The sequence below is a fragment of the Elephantulus edwardii genome, unplaced genomic scaffold (assembly GCF_000299155.1).
Source record: "Elephantulus edwardii isolate Elephantulus edwardi_28Jun2011 unplaced genomic scaffold, EleEdw1.0 scaffold00087, whole genome shotgun sequence".
Classification (NCBI taxonomy): domain Eukaryota; kingdom Metazoa; phylum Chordata; class Mammalia; order Macroscelidea; family Macroscelididae; genus Elephantulus; species Elephantulus edwardii.
This window is the reverse complement of record NW_006399837.1, coordinates 3,676,197-3,698,031: the sequence shown is the minus strand read 5'-3', so window position 1 is coordinate 3,698,031 and position 21,835 is coordinate 3,676,197. Positions and strand designations below refer to the sequence as shown.

General features: G+C 46.1%; 1 protein-coding gene across 3 annotated transcripts in view; it reads left to right on the top strand.

Annotated features, from left to right (window-relative positions):
- Positions 1-281: 281 nt before the first annotated feature.
- Positions 282-21,835, top strand: part of EPHA4 (EPH receptor A4) — a 187,521-nt gene continuing 165,967 nt past the window's right edge. The window contains exons 1-3 of one of the 3 annotated variants that reach the window (XM_006890271.1): positions 282-427; positions 3,356-3,423; positions 7,906-8,569. In XM_006890271.1, the coding sequence (XP_006890333.1) occupies positions 337-427; positions 3,356-3,423; positions 7,906-8,569 (823 nt within the window). In that variant the 5' untranslated portion in view covers positions 282-336. The remainder of the gene's footprint in view (positions 428-3,355; positions 3,424-7,905; positions 8,570-21,835) is intronic. The other 2 variants (XM_006890272.1, XM_006890273.1) reach the window with 2 other exon arrangements.

Genomic DNA, 21,835 nt, shown 5'->3' with positions numbered 1-21,835 from the left:
AGCTCCCTCCACCACTCGGAGCTCCATCTCTGAGGTGGCGTCAACGGACCTGGTCGGCCTCCTAGGTTATGGGGAGCAGCGGGCTCTCGCCCCCTTGGACCCGGGGACTCAGAGCCCCGCGGAGGCTGGGGGCGGGGTCTGGGGGGGGTGGACTCGGAGCGTGGGGAGGGGCTTAGCCGCCCCGTCTGGGTCGCCATTGGCTGCGGGGCCCAGACTGGCGGGGTGCGTCACGGACGGCCCGCCCCTTGGCAATGTCTTCAGCCTGCTGCACTCCTAACTTGAGCATTTATTCCATTGGGATAGAAGCGGCAGGAGCAGCGCTGGCACCGGCGAGCCATGGCTGGGATTTTCTATTGCGTCCTCTTTTCGTTTCTCTTTGGGATTTGCGAGGCTGTCACCGGTTCCAGGGTGTACCCGGCCAATGAAGGTGAGAGCGAGGCAGCCTGGCTGAGGTTGGAAGCGGAGAGGGATCGGCAGGGAATGGTCCCGGGGTGCAGTGCCGGCCGGGGCGAGGGGATCCCGGCGTGCGCCATGCTCCCCGATTCTGGAACCAGAGCCTGGGCGAGTGAATTCGCGGAGGCGCGGCGGGGAGAGGCGGGCAGTCTGGGCTGGGGCGACCTGAGCCTGCTGCGGGGCTGCCCAAGTTTGTAGCGAAAGGCCGAAGTTTATCAACCTCCGCTGAGGAGGCGCTTTGAGACACCCCCAGGGCATGCGCCAGGAGCCGACCCAAAATTTTAAGAAGAGCGTTTTGTAGTCCAAAGTTCTTGCCTCCTACTCCCTTCCCCAAGCTCCCGGGAGGGGAAAATTAGAACTGGGAGCGCAAAGAAGGCCCAGTGCCTCGGGGTTCCTGCGGAGGCCTTTGGAGCTCCGCTCTCTGCAAAGTTTCCGAGCCCCTCGCTCCCTGGATCCCGCGGCCGGGCCACCGCAGCGCGGCTGTGGGGGCGCCTTTTGCCGGGCGCTGGTGACCTGATTTGTGATGCCCGACGTCAGACACTTGTCCCTCTGCCTGGAGGTGCAATCACAGGCCTGGGGGCACTCTGATTCCCCAGATCCCCCCCCCCCTCAGCAGACCTGGAGCACCCGCCCCCAAGCTGGTCGCGGGCGAGTTTGTGCTCGGAGAACCGTGCACTGGGCTAGTTTTCAGGGAACGTGAGGAATGGACGGGACCCGCGCGGGTGCTCCTGTCGTTGCGCGTCTGCTGTTGGGGCCAGACGTGCAGAGCTAGCGTGTCTGTGTCGGGGTGCGTTTCGTTGGGTTTCTGATGATCACAGAGGCGAGCTGTACGAGTGTGTGAGTGTGAGTCGGTGAGTGTGTGTGTGTGTGCGCGTGGCGCGCTCTCTAGTGCGCGTCTGTGGGTGCATGGGGGCCCTCAGTGGACGCGTGTGTGTCCTTGCTTGAGCTCCCGCTTTCACCCGCACCATCTAGCCTCGGGTCCGTCTCGCCTGTCCCTTCTCTACCCCCCTACGCATCTCGCCTCCTCTCTGGGTCTCGGCCTCCCATCGCGGTGCAATCCATCGTCTCTCCTGTTCCGAAGGAGGGAGCCAAAAACCAGCTTAGCTTTTGGCCGGGCAGCCGGTACCCAGAGCCCGCCAGACGGAGGCTCTGAGGCTTCCACACCTGCCCGCAGACGCCTCCGCTTGGAAAGGGGCGCTCTGTCCTCCGTCCCCTTCCCCACGGACGTGGCGCCAGGTGCTACCTCGGCCGCTGCCGCCTCCCATCGGTCCCCAGGGTCATCCCCTCGGATCCCGCGCTCTCCCGGCTACTTCACACACTTCTTCCGACATCCCCCCGGGACCGCGCTCCCCCCGAGATGTGGAGGCGGATTTCTTTCTTTTTACCCTTTTCTTGCTTTCCCTTTTGGAAGCAAAACTTTGGAGCCCTAGACAAAAAGGCGCTGATGGAGGCGTGGGCTGATGGAGAAAGCAGGGGGGGCTACCCCGGCCCCCTCCTCCCCCTTAAAATTAATTCATTTTGTTGCTTTTTATTCCCATCACGTTTCCTTTTCTCCCTTTTACCCTCCCTTTCTACTCCCTCCCTTTTTTGTAAATTGGGTCTTATTGTTTCCTTTGTGTTCCTAATCCACCTTACATAAATCCAAATGGATGTAGCGGGCTTTTCTCTAGGGACCGGGCAGGGAGAAGGAGGAGGGGGCACAACTCCGGGCGGGAGCGACCCAGGGAAGGCCCTACATTTTAAAATAATTAGCAGACCCCAGGAATTTAGGGTTCTCAGGGGAAACCTGGAGAAAGGGGCAGATCTGTGCTCCATGCACTCCGGGGCAAAATGGGAAGGGGCTAAGTGGGCAGAATCCAAGGGGCTGGGGTGAAGCAGAGAGTTGGGGTGCGCCAGAGCAAGGGCAAAGGCTTCCAATTCCCACCCCGCCCCCCCCCAAGCCTGAGGAGCAGCCTCGTTGATCAAATTAATAATCCAGTGGTTCCTTTGAGATGGGCCTTTCGACCCCCAGGCCTGCAGGTTCTCGGTGGGAAAGCGAGTGGGAAGAGGTGGGGGAATCCTTGTGTCCTTTCCAATGGCGTCCGTGCCTGGGACTGTTGGAACCTAGAAGGGGCGCAGGCAGCTCTATAGCTGCTCCGAGCCCCATTCCTCCCAGGTCCTTAGGTGGGGCACTCTGGAGCCTGCAGGCTGTCCAGCTCGGTGGAAATTCTGTTGGCTGCCTCTGGAGCAATGGACGTGCCCTGATCGTCCTCAGAAAGACTCAGGGCTCGCAGAAGACTGTGGTGCATTGGCGTTCTAATTGGACACGTCTGTCCTCCTCCCTTTAGGATCTTAGAAGACATCTCTGTATTTTTCTAAAGCCGCGATTACACATCCAGAGCCCATATCTTTAGTGGGGGGGGGGGATGGTAGGAAAGAGCCTTTCCGTGACCCCTCCGGTAGAATTCACTTGTGGCTTGATTGCCAGGACGGTGAGTTATTCGTTCCTATGAAACTTGCAAAAACAAACAATCCTGGGAGACGCCAGACAGAGATGAATGCAAATTTTGCTCTGGAGTGTAACCGCCCGCCATAGCGATATTTATTTTTTTGAATTGTATTTGAGATTCTCTATTCATCCTTTTTCTTTTTAAAAAAAAGAAAAAGAAAGGAATCAAACTGAGTCCTGGGAGGGGAATTTTAAATGTTCAGCAAGTTAAATAAATAAAAACCTGCAGATTTAAAGAGGAGAGAAGATCAAGTGAGTAATGATTATTTACATAAGTGAGAGCAAGTTTAGGTTTTGATCAGGGTTGGATATGAGCAGCCCGTGGCACATATGGAAACGCTCAGGCTAATGGTTTTTGTAGCATTGCCTTGTGTGTGACTGGAAATTAATCTATTGGTTTTTATTCTTTTCTAGTTACCTTGTTGGACTCCAGATCTGTGCAGGGGGAACTAGGGTGGATAGCAAGCCCTTTGGAAGGAGGGGTAAGTTCTGAGTAGCATTCTTAAGCAAAGGGTGGAAAGGGGTGACTAACAACTTTCTGAGCATCCTGATGGCTAGATCCTTGATTGTGGCCAGGGGTTTAGATTTCCACCGTGGTCTATGAAGTGAATTACGCTTTGTTGGAGAAACCCTAGACTCCCTATGGGTAGCTCTGTCATGGAAGAACTAGAAACTGAAAGGGCAGAAAAAAAGGGGGTTTCAAAATTCGGAGATTGGTGCAGGCCTAGACTCAGATGCCTCTTTAAAACTGAAATACCCGCAAGAAATCCGATCTGGGGGCCAAATGAGAATGTGTGGCTATTCTGGTGGAGGCAGTGAAGTCCTGACAGGGTTAATTTTAGAGCAATTGTTCCTTTTCCAGATGAGCACCATAGATAAATAAGGATAGCAGAGGGAGGGAGGGAGAGAGGGGATATTTCTTACTGCACCAGGTGTGCAGAAGCTGTGAGGAGGACTCTTACTCAATGGATGTCACAGCCCTAACTCAGCTGCTGAGAGAAGAGTTTGAGCCATACAAGCAGGGCTTGCCCATCGATGGTGTTAAAGATGCAAAGTGTATTTGTTTGGAGTCTTGGCTCCTGAGTGATCTGGGAAGCTGGATAATAACGTGTAATGTCCATTCCCTTCTTGCTTGTGTAGCATATGCTGCCGCTGTCTCTACCCAGGCAGAGTCAGAGAATAGAACTAGGTCAGTGGTCGCCGTCCACCCTCCCTTCCCTGAGAGAGTCAGATCAGCTCGACATTCTACTCTGGCTTCCATCGAATTGAAATAGTTCTCCAAGCCTTTAAACATTAACTTGATCATCCTTCTTTAACCTGCTTAATATCCTGTAACCTAGTCAATTGATCCAAAACAATAGAAAGAAAAGATTAGCAGTCTTGCAATGGCCCCACCCACTTGGGGGCAACACACTCAGTGTGGTGTTCCAGGCCCTTCCATGGAACAAACAACACAGGCTTAAAAAAAGTAAAGATGCCTGGAAATGGGTACAGGAGGCATGTTTCAGAGTGAAGACCAGACAAGGACATAGTGATGAAATAGGAGAGGATCGAAGCTGGTGTTTTCCCAAGCAGATCTTCGCCTGCACATGATAGGAAGTGAAGGTTGCCTGTCTTCCCATTTGTTTGTTCTTTTGCCTGAAGTTGGTGGTAGTTTGGTCTCTGATGAAAAATTCTAGTCTGCCTACAAACCCTTTTCTCTCTCTCTCTAAAGGAGAGAGAAGGATTGGCCGGCCCCTGGCAGTGTAGACAGGCTGTATTCACCACTGATTGCTGGCAGTTGCCGTCCTCCTTGGAATGTGAGGAGAGGTACAGCTTTCTTTGGAAGTCAAACTCCTGCTTAATCCTATACCCTGGAAAGGTCACTGATTCTGAGGACTCTGTCTCAGGCTACACCCGGGTTATTTACTGTGTAGGTTAAAACAAGTTAGAGTGGTGAGCAGATTTGGGGGTGGAAGGTATCAGGGCTTGTGTTAAGGAGTTGAAGGAGCTGAATTTTTCTTGCTGGCTGAAAGAGGAAACGGATCAAGAATCGCTGTAGACATGACTTGTTTCACTAAATATACATGTGACCTATTTAAAAACAGGGAGTGTCACATTTTAGTATACAGTCTATGATCTCTCTGGTTTCTGGAAAGCTCTTATGCAATTTAATAGGCCATAGGTGTCGCCCCCCCTTCAGCCACCCCCCCACCCCTTAAGGAGTGCTGAAGGAGCTTCCTGACCACTTTCTCCAGACACTACAACTTTTTTTGGTTATCTTGAGGTTTGCTGAAAGATAGATGGATAACAGATAGATAGGTAGATAGCTATGTCAAAGCTGATTGTATTATGACCCAAAACATTTTGTAGGCTAAATGTAGTACAGCATTAGCCCCCCATTTGTTTACTGGTGAATTTTGTTTAGTCTTTTTTTAAATATTAGTTATGTAACTGTCTAAGTATTTTAAGAGGTTAGAAATGAGATTTTATTTGTGTAGTATAGAACTAAGTATTCCCAGAATACATGGTTGTGGTGGTGGTTGTTGTTGTTGTTGTGTACCATAGAGTCAGATCTGACTCATAACTGACCCTCCAGCAGATTTCAGCTGCAGTTAATCTCACAGAAGGAGGTTGCCTATCCTCCTCCCCAGGAGATTTGAACTGTGTGCCTTTGGGATTGCAGCGCAGCTTCTTGCCACTAGGCCTCCAGAATACATAGTAACTGCAAGTTTTTCAGGGAGCACTGGTGGCCTAGTGGTAAGGAGTTGTGCTGTCAAGCCAAATTCAGATCCACCAGCTACTCTGCTTGTGAGAGAAAGATGGACATTCTCCTCCCATCTGAAAATCTGCTGGAGGGTCAACTATGAATTGATTCTAAGTTTCAAAGTGTAATTGTCTAACGTTTTTTTCAATGAGGAAGACCCTTTAAACTTAAAGTGAAATGGAGGAGTTGGATGTTTACCAGGTAGAGGGGGATTGGCTTTAAAATGTTCTTTTCCGTTTAGGGTAAAAAGCATATTGGAGCTTTTGATTATAGTGTTCTGAAAGCTGCACCAGAGTTAAAACATTTTACAATTTTCTTGGCTGAAGATTGGAATAGTAGTTGGACTTAGGGGGTTTTTTTGTGTGTTTTTTTTAAATAGTTTGTTATTTAAAACAGAAACACACAGAAAGAAACATGCAGAATGGGAAATACAGTGAGAGGCAACTTTCTGTTCTCTCCTTTGCTCATAAAGAACAACTTAGCCAAACATAAAAGAATGGAAAGTGATGGCTCTTGATGGCAACATTGTAACTACCTAAAATCTAATTTCTTGTCAGCGTTCATTTGAAGAAGGGTATTGAGTTGCTGACACTGAGATTATAAAATACAAAGCCAACAGGGAGATTTGTCATTGTTCTGATGAATTGATCAATGTTTGGTAATGGAGTTCAGGCTGAAAATATCACATTAGCACGGAATTAGCCTGTTGGACTTCATGGTGGTATCCCTATGTGTTTTCGTTTACATTGATAGATGTGTTTTTTCCTCATTCCCTTTGTTCTGAGATTAAAAACATGCCCAATATTGGGGGGGGGGGGGAATGTGGCTATTTTTGGATTTGCATGGGTTTCCCCAAATAAGTAAATTACTGGTGATTTATTGCTGACTGGATAAAAAGAAATTTTAATCACCACTGAGCACTTATCCCTTTCCAGTTCCAACTTTCATAATGGTGGCAGATGAAAAGGATACAGAATTTAATGCATTGTGGTCCTTCACATAGTAATATTTCCATCCATTAATAGTTTTCCAATGCACAGATGGAAAACCTGTTAAAAGATGCATTATGAGTCTATGTACTTCATTGGATTGAATAAAGCTTTAAGTGGGGCTGTTATAGAGAAGGATTTAAAAAAAACACACAACACTTTTTTTTCTCTTTTAATTATATTCATGTGTTAGATACTTAAGCTGATTTATACCAGATCTATATAAATGCAGTACTGTTATTAGTTAATGAAGAATTGGAGGCCGTTTAGCAGTCTGGGAGGAGCCCCCAAAACTCTCTTGCTGCTTTTAGGATTATTTTTAAAAGATGTGGGGAGCGTTAGCCCACTATTCTTGTCAGAATTCAGATTGTGCCACCATTTAGACCTTTGGGCTAAGAAGTCGATTGTAAAGAAAACACTACCATCCTTGTTTCAGATTGTAAGCTCCACTCACTATTTTATTTTCTGTATCTGCAGATGATTTAGAAGAAAAGCAGGTGTATTTTCTTACATGCCTGAAATGAAATTTGTATTTTAAAACTAAGAGCCTGTACACACTTTTTAATTACCTGAAAGCTCCTGGAAAGTGTCTTGCTATTAGAAATGACAGTGTCTTTGAGAAAACTAACTGTCTTCCCAGGATTCCCAAACCAGAAGGTTGAATTTTTTTTTTCTTTCCTTTTTTAAAGAGTAGTGATCATGCAAAAAAAAAATCAAAATGGACTGACTTTTTTTTAGGTATTAGGGGCAAAGGTCCGCCAGGAGCACCACTAATGAACTGATGATTGTCTTCTCTTTGGCAAACTCTGTTCTTCCTGCTCTTAATTTGCAGGTCTCTGCTCAGTTGTTATAACCGTAGCCATACTAGTTTTTCATTTATAAGTAAATTTGAACTGTTGCCACTTCAAATTGTAGCTGGTGTAATAGGTGACTTGGAGGTTGACCACAAGACACTGCCGAGGACCCTTATAGAACAGTAAATCCACCACAGCTTCTGGATTTTAGGCAGAAGAACGGAACAATGGAAATAACACACACCTCCCTGACCCAACATTGTGTTATCTCTCTCTCTCTTGAGAGGCATTGATAGTGAGGTCTGGGGCCAGCGCTTTCTTTGCCATTGTTCCAAAAATGAGCAGGGTTTTTTGAGAGTTGAAACAGCACTGGGGCATCACTGTACCTCACTGATGAAGTTTTCTCACTGATGCATTTCCTTTGGATCTTTGCAGTGGGAGGAAGTGAGTATTATGGACGAGAAAAACACGCCGATCCGAACCTACCAAGTGTGCAACGTGATGGAACCGAGTCAGAATAACTGGCTGCGGACTGACTGGATCACCCGAGAGGGCGCACAGAGGGTGTACATAGAGATTAAGTTCACTTTGAGGGACTGCAACAGCCTCCCAGGGGTCATGGGGACTTGCAAGGAGACGTTCAACCTTTACTACTACGAGTCGGATAACGACAAGGAACGTTTCATCAGGGAGAGTCAGTTTGCCAAGATCGACACCATCGCCGCGGACGAGAGCTTCACGCAGGTGGACATTGGCGACCGGATCATGAAGTTGAACACGGAGATCCGGGATGTAGGGCCACTGAGCAAAAAAGGGTTTTACTTGGCTTTTCAGGATGTGGGGGCTTGCATCGCCCTAGTCTCCGTGCGAGTATTCTACAAGAAGTGTCCGCTTACAGTTCGAAACCTGGCCCAGTTTCCGGACACCATCACAGGGGCTGACACGTCTTCCCTGGTGGAAGTTCGAGGCTCCTGTGTCAACAACTCAGAAGAGAAGGATGTGCCAAAAATGTACTGTGGGGCAGATGGGGAATGGCTGGTACCCATTGGCAACTGTCTGTGCAACGCTGGGCATGAAGAGAGGAGTGGAGAATGCCAAGGTAAGAAGAGCCATATTGTACTTTCCATGAGGGCTTTGGGCACGTAATTAAATCAGAGATGAGCCTAAATGGAGTCAAGCCAGTAATTAGCAGCCCCTGTGGGATGTGGTGGGACAGAGGGGTCTAATGAGTAAGTGCTATAGCTCCAGGTGGCAAGGCGAAGACTGACAAAATAAATGATGCTGCTGTAATCAGCAGAAGGCCAGACACATTTGCTAACAGGCACTTAGATCTGAACCCGCTTGATGTGCCCTCTGAAATGTAAATGAACAAGCTGAAGAAATGAGCTTGATTGATCCCTGCTTAAAGAGGGCGGACACATTTTCTGAGCCATGGTTTTCCTGTCTAAAGACTTGGTAAAATGACAAAGATGGTAAATATCTCTGCGCTTATCTCTTTGGGCATGAAGAACGCAGATGCGACATTAGGACTGTGGCGTTGAAGTTCCCTCCTGCAGATTAAGATCAGGCTCTGGGAAGAATGTCTCTTTCTTTGGGTCCCCTTACCTAGCAAATCACTGTAGACCCAATAGAGTGGAGGGACTGAATCTTCCAACTCCATTCATTTCCACTGAGTATCCATTGATAAGGTCTCTAAGTGAAATTAATGTTGACAGAAGACCTTTATTTCCCTTAGGAGGTGACAGAGAGCTAGTGAAAGCCTTTTTATTTGATCTTCGGTCAGCTCCAATAGTAAAATTGTGATTCATTTTGCATCCACACGTCTCTGGGGGGAAAAATCTAGATAATTTTTGTGCTTTTAATTACTATTTATCATCTGACTAATGGGATTGCTCTCCTCATCTAAAGTTACATGTACACAGTATATTCTTGGTCCCCTGTCTGTCACGGTACCGGAGCGTTTGTGTCTCATTCTTTATGTGAGAGATGAGTGCTGCTCCTGTGTTTCTGATGGCTCCTGGCATGTGCAGATTAAAGCTTTAAAAAAATCAAGGAGGCCGAGATGTCTCACTGCTTGTTATTCACGCTTAGTGGCCGTCAGCCGGAGGCCGCTGCGAGTGTGATGGTTGTTATAATAAACAGTCAGAGAGTCGCTCCTGTCCCGACCGGGGACCAGGTCAGATGAACCCTCACGCGGGGTGATGGCTGCACGGTACACGGGGTTGTCCCATGGTTCATCAGATCTGGTGATTAAAGAGCCTGGAATAACTGGCTGCCAAACAATTTGTCTGGCATCTCAACCATGTTAATGACAGGGTGGGATTAACTATGGGGCAATCCACTTGATTGACTGGAAATCAACATGTATAACCTGGAGAAAACTGCATTTTTGGTAATTTAGTGGAATGGAGTTATGCGTACCAGCCTTCCGAGTTTATGCTTTTCACCAGCGTCATTCCTGATTTGCTATAGCTCTTTCTGAGACAGGTGAACAATGCGGCTACTTTCACTGAATTCGGAGGGAGCTTGAAGGAAGACAGGTCACCTTGCTGACTGACCTAGAATGAAAAGAGACATTTATATCCCTGGCAAATGTGAAAATTGGAAGAGTTAGGTTGATTTGGTTCAGATTTTTTTGTTGCTGCTTTATGTTTACATGTATTTATGTCTTGCCTTTGTGTGAGCTTTCTGAGAGTAGTACTTGGCTAGTGGTTAGAAACTGGTCCATAAGCTGTACTGCACTGAAGCCCTGAGTGTGTTCTAGTACTAGGAGTAGAAGATTATGGAAGTGCATTGCTACTGGCAACTAAATTACAAAAATCGTCACAGGAACAGTGAAGTGACAAGTGCAATGACACCACATCACATTTCAGAATAAATTATTCTGCCTTTTCAGTTTTTTGTATGATAGCATTTTCCTATCTTCACATGTCAAGGTTTTTATGTATGTATTTAAAAAAAAATTACCAAACCAACACCATTTACCTCCATTTCCTGCTCAGCTGTTCTCTCTTCTAGCCTAAGTACATCTCTGTGTATCTAATGTCATTGATTTTCAATTGTCACCAAGCCCAGTAACTCATACATTGCTACGTTGTGAAATTCCTTGACATTTTTACAACCCAAATTGGAAGGAAAAGAGAAAACGATGGAGGGGGGAGTGGAGAGAAAGGCAATTGAACACTTTAGGAGGTTGCTTGATGGAAATAGTCTTGAGAATCCAGTTAATCATGGCGTTTGGGGAGGGGGTGGAAGAGGAGGGCCAATATTTCCAGCCTGAATCATTTCTAAGCAAATTATATTCCCAACATAAGAACCAGGAATTTCGTGAAAGGTGGGGGGAGGCCGATGGAGCCATTTGTGAGAACCCTCAAGAGTTTCAAGCTTGGGACCAGGCAGGCTTCTCTTAAACGAATAAAATCATTATTGCTGAGGAAGACAGGTGGGCAAGATCTTATTGTTTGTTGTTAATGTTTTCGAGTGCCAAGTATAAAAATAGATGACAGGCTTCTAAAAGTTACAAACTCGTGTGGGACTTTTTAAGGATGGCGGCTCCAGCATGTAAATATTTGAGGAGTTGTGAAGTGGATTGTCTCCACCCTTGAAATCATCACTGGGTTGTCAGAGAAGGAGACACGTAGAAGAGAAAGAGCAAGGGCCAGGACATGCGTCTGAGCTAGGTCACTCAGTTGTATGACCTTAGGCGTAACCTACTCCTTACCCCTCTGAATCTTGGTTGGTTCTTGCAGAACGTGGATGATAAGAACTATACTTCACTTAACACACTTGCAGTGGGGTGCAGGGAAGTCAGATTGGTGACGGGCACCTCGTAGATCATGAAGCCTGAAAGCAGAGTTAACACTAGTGGTTCTTAGCCCTCCTCCCCATCTCCCCAAGGTCATAGCTGTTGACTTTTAAGGGTCCTGGTTGAAATCATGAGAAATAAATCCATCTTCTGACCAGTCTGTGAAGTCAAAGCTGAAAGAAAAGAAGCGTTCCCTTGGCCATGGTAAAGAATCATGTCCATTCTCGCACTTCATATGGAAAATGATATTTGGAAAGTGTCTTTTTCTTTTTAACCCCTGGAGGAAAGAAAACTTTTTTTTTTTTTGAGTGAGAGAAAAGTGATGAGAGGGTGGAACCCAGAATGGCAAGTGTGTGAAAAGGGCTTAGGAAGGACTATAAAGCGGGTACTGGCCAAGTCTTCAGAACTCTGCAGTAGGCCCCACCTCGATTGTCGTTTCAATGGGTCCACTGTGGCAGGACAAATAGAAGGACAGGTGAAAGGTCACCCACTTCCTCATCCATCTTCCTTGGGGTCTGAGAGGTCAAAGGGAAGATTGATTAAGACCTTAACTGTTTGACAAAGGAACTTTGGGTGAAAAGGCCCAGCGTGGGTAGGGGCCTGGAGTGTGCTGTTGTTTGACTCTAACCCTGGTCTTCTGCCGGAGTCCTGTGGGGACCCTCGGAGACAGAGGGCCACTTCCTCTTACCCCTCTTGCCTTCAAGCAGTACATGCTAATAGGGAGAAAGGATGAAGAGCCTTTGAGAAGTGTCAAAAGGGTAGGGGGCGAGGGTGGGCTTGCCACAAGCAGCTGCAAGTTCACCCCAGCTTCTGCTCTTGAATAACATTTTGTAGAATTATTTTGTTTAGTCTCAGCAGGACAACAAAGAGGGCGAGCCAGCCCTCAGCCCTTCACAAGGAGCATGCATGGCTCGGGTTAGCAGAAGTTTGAACTTGCCTTGGGGACGGAGGATAACTATTCAGCTAGCTTGAGGGAGGACTTGTCAGGCGAAGGAAGGAATCGACTTCAGACACCTTCTCCTGAAGCCCAGTGAGGAAACTCTCCAGATGTTTCACTGGGTTGTTTTCATTACTACAGAGATAGCACGCAGAAAGAAGAGAGGATTTTCTACCAACTTATTTTTCATTGAACTGTATTTTTGCCTACATGTGTTCACACATGATAAAAAAAGTCACATAGCATGTGCATTGCGTGTGTTAAAATGTGATTGTGAAAAGTGCTGAAACAGGAAGGCATTCACTCAAGATTTGCATTCAATCTTTGTGAAATATGAATGAGTGAGGTTTTGGGAGAGGGTATAAAAACCATGCTAAGAAAAGGAAAACGTGCCCACAGAGTCATTTTGAGGCCAAAAATAATCTCATCTTGTCAAAATTAAGCTAAAGGGGAACCAAAAGTTGTTTAAATAATAAATTTTTTCTTTCTTATTAATTTTAATGAAAGTTTACAGAGACTTAGTGTTAAATAATTGATTTTGATATCATTTCTTTAAGGTTTCATATCAAGGACTCACATAGCATTCTGTATACTCATCTATATAATATCTTCCTACTGGAGAAAGATGCCTTATCAAGAATCTCCCTTGGAAAGGCCTAGATAGAAATGCTTTGATGGCTCTGAAGTAGAAATATTTCACATTTGTGCTCTTTAAAGAGGGCAAGAGCAGTGTCCCCTGCCCCCCATCCTCTTCAGCCCTCCCTCGGAAAACGGCTTTGTTTTCCTGGCATACCACAGAAAGATCTTCGGAGGAAGGAATAATGAAAAGGAAGCATTTAAAATGGAGTTCAGAGAGATGCTGTTTCATATCCTTTCTACTTTTGAAATTTCTCTCTTACCTTTGAATCAGGTCTTTAAGAAGCAATTGCATGAATCACATGGCCGCTTTTATCTCTGCCTTTGAAGCACGGCTATGATCATTGAAAGACACAATTCTTTATATACAAGAAGAGCAGGCCTTAATTATTGTCCTCTCCCCCACCCCCACCCTTTCTCCTTTTCCATTTCTTTCCTTCTTCATGTGATCGTGTTTCTTTTGTGAGCTTGAATCATGCAATGGGGTCTATTCTGGGTTCCCCAAAGCTTCACATAGAAATGATTTCAGGGACTTTGGTGTTTAAGATCGGATGACTTATTTTAGCTGAACTGAGCTTCCTTGTACCTCTTAAAAATGAATTAAGAGATAATTATTCTGTTAAGACTTGGACCTTTAGGAAAAAGACTGAATAAATGACTTTTCAGTCACCACTGGGCAAAGCAGAAATGGTCATAAAGGAAGTTTGACTTTACATGCTTGAACATGACAGGGTTTTTTCTTTTCATTCATTTCATGAATTATTTTTGCAGTTAACATTACCGAAGAGCTGCATACTTGCCAGAATAATTCCTGAAGCAAAGTTGTAAGTGATTAAAAATGTAAATCCATAAGACACACACACCCCCCAACAAATAACACTTGGCTTAAGATTCCCTTTCTACTTTGTTATGAATTAACATTCTTTACAATTTGAAAGGTAACCCAAACATATGTATTTGCATTTATTTTTCTAAATAACAGAAATCTAAATATTCTCTTGTTATCTTCTTTATGCCAATTGACTATTTAAGATCACCATCAGATTTAATATCGACTACCTTATTAGTTAAGAGCAATGGTGTCTCTCTGGAGACTAAGGTGCATCTGATACAGGCCATGGTCTTTGCAATCACTTGTTGTGCATCAGAGAGTTGGACAATGACCAAGAAGGATAGAAGGAGAATTGATGCCTTTGAGCTGTGGTGCTGGAGAAGAGTATTGAGAGTACCATGGACTGCTAGGAAAACAAACACATTTGTCCTGGAAAGGGTTAAACCGGGTGGCTCCTTGGAGGCAAGGATTCTGAGGCTCCGTCTAACTTACTTTGGACATGTTGTGAGGAGAGACTGGTCCTTCGAGAGGGACATCATGCTTGGGAGGGTGGAGGGACAGCGCAGGAGAGGAAGGCCCTCTATGAGGTGGATTGATTCAGTGACTGGGATAATTGGGATGGGAGTGTCAGAGACAGTGCGATTGGCACAGGACAGAGCAGAGTTTAGGGCTGTTGTACATAGGGTCTCTATGAGTCGCAAGCGACTCGATGGCACATAACAACAACAAAACAACAACAACCTTATTAGAGAATATAATTTTTCTTTCTTCTTAATTGATGGCAAAACTTAGTAGGAATGAAGTATAGTTTTCTTAGCTTATTATACCTTTTAGGAGGGAGTTCTGGTGATTGAATGGTAAGAGGCATATTACACTGGGAAAGGCTGTAGTCAGGGACTTCCCATATTACTGAGGAGCAATGATGTCAGTATGAAGACTAAGGTGCACCTGATTCAGGCCATGGCCTTTTCAGTCATTTGTTGTGCATCAGACATCTGGACAGAGACTAAGGATGACAGAAAAAGAGTTGATGCCTTTGAATTGTAGTGCTGGAGAAGAGTAATGGAGATCCTATGGACTAGCAAAAGGACAAATAGATATGTCATGGAGAAGGTGCAGCCAGTGTACTTCTTGGAGGTAAAAATGAGACTCTGTCTCATATACTTTGGATATGTTTCTAGGAGAGGTTATTCCTTGGAGAGGGACATGATGCTTGGAAGGGTGGAAGGAGGGTGAAGGAGAGGAAGAGCCTCAACCAGGTGGGTTGACCGTCAGTGCAGTAACGGCCTGGGGTGTGTCGGAGGTTGTGAGGATGGCACAAGATAGGACAGGGTTCAGGTCTGTTGTTCACAGGTTTATTGTGAACTGTGCTTGACTCAGTGGCACCTAACAACAACAGTGATAAGAGGCAGCTCTGCAATCTCAAAGCACAGGGTATGAAATCACCAGCTTCTCAGGGAGAAGGATAGGCAGTCTCCTCCTGTGTGATTTGCTGCCTCTCAATATCCCCCGGAGGGTCAGCTATGAGCCCATTCTGCCTGAGGGACACACAGGGACAACAGCATCCCTCCTCCCAGCCTGTCACACTCTGGTGGCTTACTCAGAAGCCAGTTGTACTATTAGCTGTAGAAGCACCATTAGCTCTAGAAGCCTTGCCACTCTGGTGGTTCAAATCCACCAGGTGCTCCTTGGAATGAAGACAGGCCATCTCCTGCCATTTGATTACAACCTCCGAAGATCTGCTGGAGGCTCAGGTATGAGGTACTTCTGACTCGGTGCCTGTGAAAGTGAGTGAGAGTAAATGAGCAGTAGTCCAGTCTATGGCGTGTTTGGCTGCTAACCCAAAGGTCAGTAGTTCACGCCCACCAGCCACTCTGCAGGAGACACAGATGGGCAGTGTCCTCCCACTAAAATGGACAACCTTGAAAATCTAGCAGGGAGCTGCTATGGTCAGAATGACCTTGAAAGCAGTGGTGGCTTTGATCTCTGTTGGCAGGTTTCTTTTAGTTGTCTGAAGTTTGTCCCAGAAATATTGTTTTTAAACAAACACTTTCATTTCTAAACCACCTATGTGAGTTTTTGTGAAAAAAAAATCATAGCTTTATGATGAACTTGATGGTTTTACTATAAATATAGCAAAATGTCATCATCATTTAAATAGAAGAGTTGGTATACAGTCAGAAATAACCAGAAGAGTAGGTGCACCAGCATCGATTATGGGACATAGAGGAATCTCATTAAATGTTCATTAAGTGAGTGAATGAAGAAATGTGTAGAATACTGTGGCTTGTGTTAGATTCAACATTTATTTGATGGTGTGTGTAAACATCATACTATGTCCAAAGTTTTGCCAGTAACAGGTTCACCCTGAGGAGGGTTAAACCAGGCTGCTCCTTGGAGGCAAGGATTCTGAAGGTTCGTCTGACACACTTTGGACATGTTGCAAGGAGGGACCAGTCCTTGGAGGGGGATATCATGCTTGGGAGGGTGGAGGGATAGCGCAGGAGAGGAAGACCCTCAATGAGATGGATTGATTCAGTGACTGGGGTAATGGGGGTAGGTGTGTCAGAGATAGTGAGATTGGCACAGGACAGAGCAAGGTTTAGGGCTGTTGTACATAATAGGGTCACTATGAGTTGCAGGCAACTTGATGGCACATAACAACAATAATATATTAATGAGGGTCTTGTTTATATTCCTACTCGATTTGAGTCTTAACTATTTCCGTGTTTATGAGTTGTCTGTATTGCTGACTGGTCCAGACTCTGTGCCATGCACTGAGTTATCGTAGACTTAGTGCGGAATGGCCAAGACCAGGAAGACCTGGAGTTCGACTTGGGTTTCATTTCTGTTTGTGGCACTTAAAATGATGTGTGATTGGGGACCCTGTTGAATGTCCCTAACCTCATTTGTTCATCTGCAAATTGGTGGCAACAGTGTGTTAGCATGCAGGAGACATGCTTGTAAGGATGTCTGTAGGGATGCAGAACTTTGAGCGCAGTGCCTGGAATGCATTCAGTAACTTACTTAGTGGTCATTAGGGAGCTGTGGTGGCTTAGTCCCTAGGCAATCACACTGACCAACTCAGAGACCAGGAAGTTCACATTGACGAGTGTCTTCGAGGGGAAAAGATGGTCACTTCCCTGCAGTGCGATCTACAGCCTCAAACCTAATGGCCCCCAGAACTGAGTTTGAGCTGTTTTGATTTTTGTGCATGGGTTTTATTTTGCTCGTTTGTTTTTTAAAGCGGTAAATGTATGTCACTGATCATTTAATTGTTGCTTAGGTATCAAACTGAAGCCCAAACCTACGTCCTTCAATCAGTTCTGACCCATGGCGGCCTCTCCATTGCGTTCCTGAGGATGAAAAGGCTTAATGGGAGGATTGTCCATCTTTTCTCTTGGAGAAACTCTTCTTGTTGTTGTTGTTGTTATGTGCCGTCGAGTCGTTTGCGACTCATAGCGACCCTATGTACAACAGCCCTAAACTCCTCTCTGTCCTGTGCCAGTCGCACTGTCTCTGACATGCCCATCCCGATTACCGCAGTCACTGAATCAGTCCACCTCATAGAGGGCCTTCCTCTCCTGCACCGTCCCTCCACCCTCCCAAGCATGATGTCCCTCTCCAAGGACCCATCCCTCCTGCAACATGTCCAAAGTATGTCAGACGAAGCCCCAGAATCCTTGCCTCCAAGGTTCAATTAATAGTCCATTGTGACACTATACCACCAATGTGTGTGTGTGTGTGTGTGTGCGCGCGCGCGCGCACGCGCCCACGTGCAAATGTGCGGTGACAATACACAGGGGACAATGAGATGGTGGTGCAGAAAGGTGGGTCTCAGCCTTCTCCGGTGCAGCCGTCTGTTCCTATATTGACTGTGATTGGTTTGTGGCCTGCATTGGTTCTCAGAGGATGACCCAGAATGCTCCCTAGCACCCCTTCATGCAGGAAACCTCAGAACGATTGATTTTCTTTGTTATTACTAAGATGTCAGGTACCTTTCCCCCTCGTTCTCTCTCAAGGATAGCATGGGATTTTCCAGACACTTCCTCTTGAACATGGAAGTTAATATTCAAAACAAGCTTCCGTGCAACAATGAATGAGTGGAAATAAAACAACCAAAACAAAACAACAACAACAAAACCAACAAGCTTCCCCAAGGGAGCTCTGGTGGCCTGGTGGCAAGAAGCTGTGCTGCAATCCCGAAGGTGCACAGTTTGAATCCTCCAGATGCTCCACTGGAGAAGGAGGGGCAATCTCCTCCTGAACTAGTCAGATTCGATTCAACTGTACCTAACGAGAAAAAAACAAACAAGCTGGCCTGAAAGTTCTAAAACTTGGTGCTGCCAGTGACTTGCAGAATGGAAAAACAGTATCACTTTGCCTGCTAGTTTAAATCTCATTCAAATGCACTTACTAAGATATTGTTTAAATACATCATTAATATATGAGACATGATATTGAAGATGGCATGTTATAACCAACTTGTTGCTGTCAGGTGGGCACCAGCTCATGGCTGACCTTCCACTTGGTATGTGAGTCTGGGACTCACAGGGAAGTAGATTGCTCATTTTTCTCTCAAGTAGCCACCAGTGGATTTGACCCTCCAGAGAGGTAGGGACTTGGAGTTAGCAGCCCTACTCACCATGGACTGGGCACCACCGGAGTTTCTTAATGTATGATACATTATTTGTAACATTTGTCGGTTTCCATTTCTAATATGGAAATAGATACGTGTGTTTGTTACATGGTCCAAATCTCCTTGACACATAGTTGCTTTTAGGATTGCACAGGGGTCCTGGCTTCATAAAGTTTGCAAACCACTGCTGCCCATCATTGGCCATGGAAGGTTTACCTGGTGGGTCTGAAGAAGGCACATCCCTGGCAACAGCCGACCTGAACACCTTGAAAGTAAAAACGTATTAAGAGCGCTCCCAAAGTTTCTCAAACTCGGATGATTTCGCCTGGGAGAATGAAGTTTTATTTATTCAACCCTTTAGATGTTTCTATAAAATTAGACAGCAATTTATAGCTCTTGGCTTCTTAAAAACTGTTTGTCTGTGTCCAATAACATGGCTCAGTGCTCGCTTTAGTTTTATGGTGCTCGTGGAGAGGAATGATTAAGGGAACTTCAGCTGCATCCTGGGCCCGATGTCTTTCTTTTTTCACTTAGGGCACAAAATTGTCCTCCTTGCTCATACCTTGGAGCTTATCTTAGGGAGGAGAACAGGTGAGACCACTGGGCACTAAGGTGTGGAGGAAAGTTAATGGTCCAGTGACACCGTGGACATTTTCTAAATCTCCAGGATCTGCTTTGCCCTCCATGGAACACTGGTGATGCCGTGGTTTACACACCTGGCTGCACAGCCAGAAGTCAGTGGTTCAAACCCACCAACTGCTCCAGAGAAGGCTGTGGCAATGGGCTTCTATAAAGATTTTCCACCATGGAGATCCAATGGGGCAGTTTTAATAAGTCAATCCTAAGGGGTTCTTAAGGGAGCTCTGGTGGCCTAGTGGGAAGAAGTTATGCTGCCAACCTGAAGGCGCATGGTTTGAATCCACCAGCTGCCCCACAGGAGAGAGATGGGCAGTCTCCTCCTGTGCCATTTATTGCCTCTGTAACCCACTGGAGAGTCAGCTGTGAGCGGGTCCTGACTCCGTGGGACACAGTGACAACAGCTAGGCGTTGCTGTAGATTTGAGGGTTTATTCTTTTGCCTGCTGGGGAAAACAAACATGCTGGTACCTCCCCTTTTACAACTCCTTTTGGAGACCAAGAGCACGTTCTGGGTGAATGTGGGTCCTAAGCTGTCCGCCCAGGGTTGCCTTACCCTGCAGCAGATTCTTCATTTGCATATTTTGTATGCGCCCTCATGCAAAACAGCACACCCATTTCCCCCTTGCACAAAGGCAGTGAGGGCTTCCTTTGGGAACTTCAGCCAAAACCTCCCCCTGTTTATGCAGAACCCAATGATTTAGACACCATGCAAATTAATTCGGTTTTGATTTGAATGCTTCCAGAGATTGGGGGTGGGAGGCGGCCAAGAGGCAACTGTTTGCACAGGGCGCTTTTTGTGCCCCTGGCTCCTCCCATGAGGCTGCCTGTCACTCTGGCTGGGCCCCCCATGCAAAACAGCCCTAACCCCCAGCTGCTCATTTGGTTTTGACCTTTGGGAAGGAACCGGCCTGGGTGAATCTCCCGCTTGGGCTTGTCTGTTAGGTGACAGCTTCAGTTGGAATCTTACTCCTCTTTCTGAGGTGGGAGGAGGTGACATTATTCAGATTATGCTAGGAATGTTTAGAAAGTATCTCAACAAAGAAGTGGGGGGCAGAGTGGGTGGGGGTGCTTCAGCATTGCCATGTAAAAAGATGAAACGCTTTGAAAGGCATTGTCAGGTTCCAGGAAGTTCCTGAAATATGCTTGAGGTCAGTAATGGGCCGGAATCCATTCATTCCTTCAGCAAACAGGTCCTGAACGCCTCTAGTGCACCATCACCAGTGGTCTTTCATCTGTATATCTGTCTTTTCAAGGATTCCATCTGTCCTTGTGCCCAGTATCGTGGTTAAAATCCCTTCTTTTCACTTCAGAGTACCTGCATGGTGAAAAAAGTTTATTGGACATGGAGTTTTTTAACAAGCTAAAAGTTATGAATTGCTGTGTAAATAAATGCATCTAACTCAGACTCTCCTTGGCGAGGATTCAGACCTGACTCTCAGCTGTAAATTTCAATGAGAGGACATTGTTCAGCTTTTTCCCATAGAACAGCTGCTAGTGGCTTCAAACTGGCAGAGAGGCATGGCCTTTGGGTTAGAAGTGCGGCTTCGGCAGGGTCAAGGTGGGGTGGGCAGGGAGAAAAGTGCAACAATGAATGAATGGAATTCCAAAATCTCTGTAGATGTTCATTGACATGAAAAAGAAATAAATTAATAAAAAAAGAAACAAAGAAGTGCAGCTTCCTAGCACTAGGTCATAAGAGTTCCCTAAAAACAACAACAAAAACCCAAAAGCTAAAGGTGTTCTGTGCCATCGAGTTGCCTGCAACTCATCGGGACCCTGTGTGTACAGCAGCTCTGAACCCTGCCCTATCCTTAGCCAGTTTCACGGATTCTGACACACCAAGCCCTGTGACACCAGTTACTGTATCAATCCATCTCATCCGGGGTCTTCCTCTTCTGCGCTGTCCCTCCACCCTTCTGAGCATGATGTCCTTCTTCAAGGACTGGTCTCCCCTGGCCACGTTCCCAGAGTATGTGAGACAGAGCTTTGAAATCCTAGTCTCCGAGGAGAAACTTGGTTTCAATCTCTCTTAGATTAATATTTTCTTTTTTGAAAGTGAAGGTTGGTGGTTGGAACCCCCCTAGCAATACTACGGAAGGAAAATCTGACAATCTGCAAAGACTGAAAAAACAACAAACCAAACCCATGCAGTGGAGGCAGTCCTGGGTCCTTACTCAGCGATACCCTCCATCCGGTTTCTGGGGCTATAGATTGTTCACCAGAGGACACTGCCCATCTTTCTCTTGAGAAGCAATTGGTGGATTTGAACTACTGGCCTTTCCATTAATAGCATACCACTGTACCACCAGAACTCCGTCTATAACAGAAACAGAAGGAAAACCCAATGGAGTCTTGCTTTGTAAAACGTGGGGTCACCATGCCTTGACATTGATTTGATAGCCATTTTGCTTCCATCCCTCTCCCACTTCTGTCCCCAGAGGAATAGCCTTAAAACGGTGGCTTTGCCACAGTTCTTTCTGTCCCATAGCACTGCATGCACTCCCCATGAATTGAATAGCACATTTTTAATCCCTCTTCTCCCACATCTCCAAACTTACTTAACAGTTATTTCACTGCCATTGGGCCAGTTCTAGCTCCTAGCACCCTTCCACTGTGAATTTCTGAGGCTGTAAATCTTAATCTTTCTCCTTTGGAGCAGCTAGTAGATTCGAATCCTTGGAGTTACTCAGCCCTTGGGCTGGCAGCACAACTCCCTATCAGGTTAGACCACCAGAGTATCCCCATTTAATACTGACACACTGCATGTTCAGTTTGTTTGGTTTGTGGTGTTTTTGTGGCACTCTTGCAGAAGGAGAATGATACCCTGGCTTTTTCACACCACCGAAAAGAAAAAGAGAGAGAGACAAAGGAAGAAAGA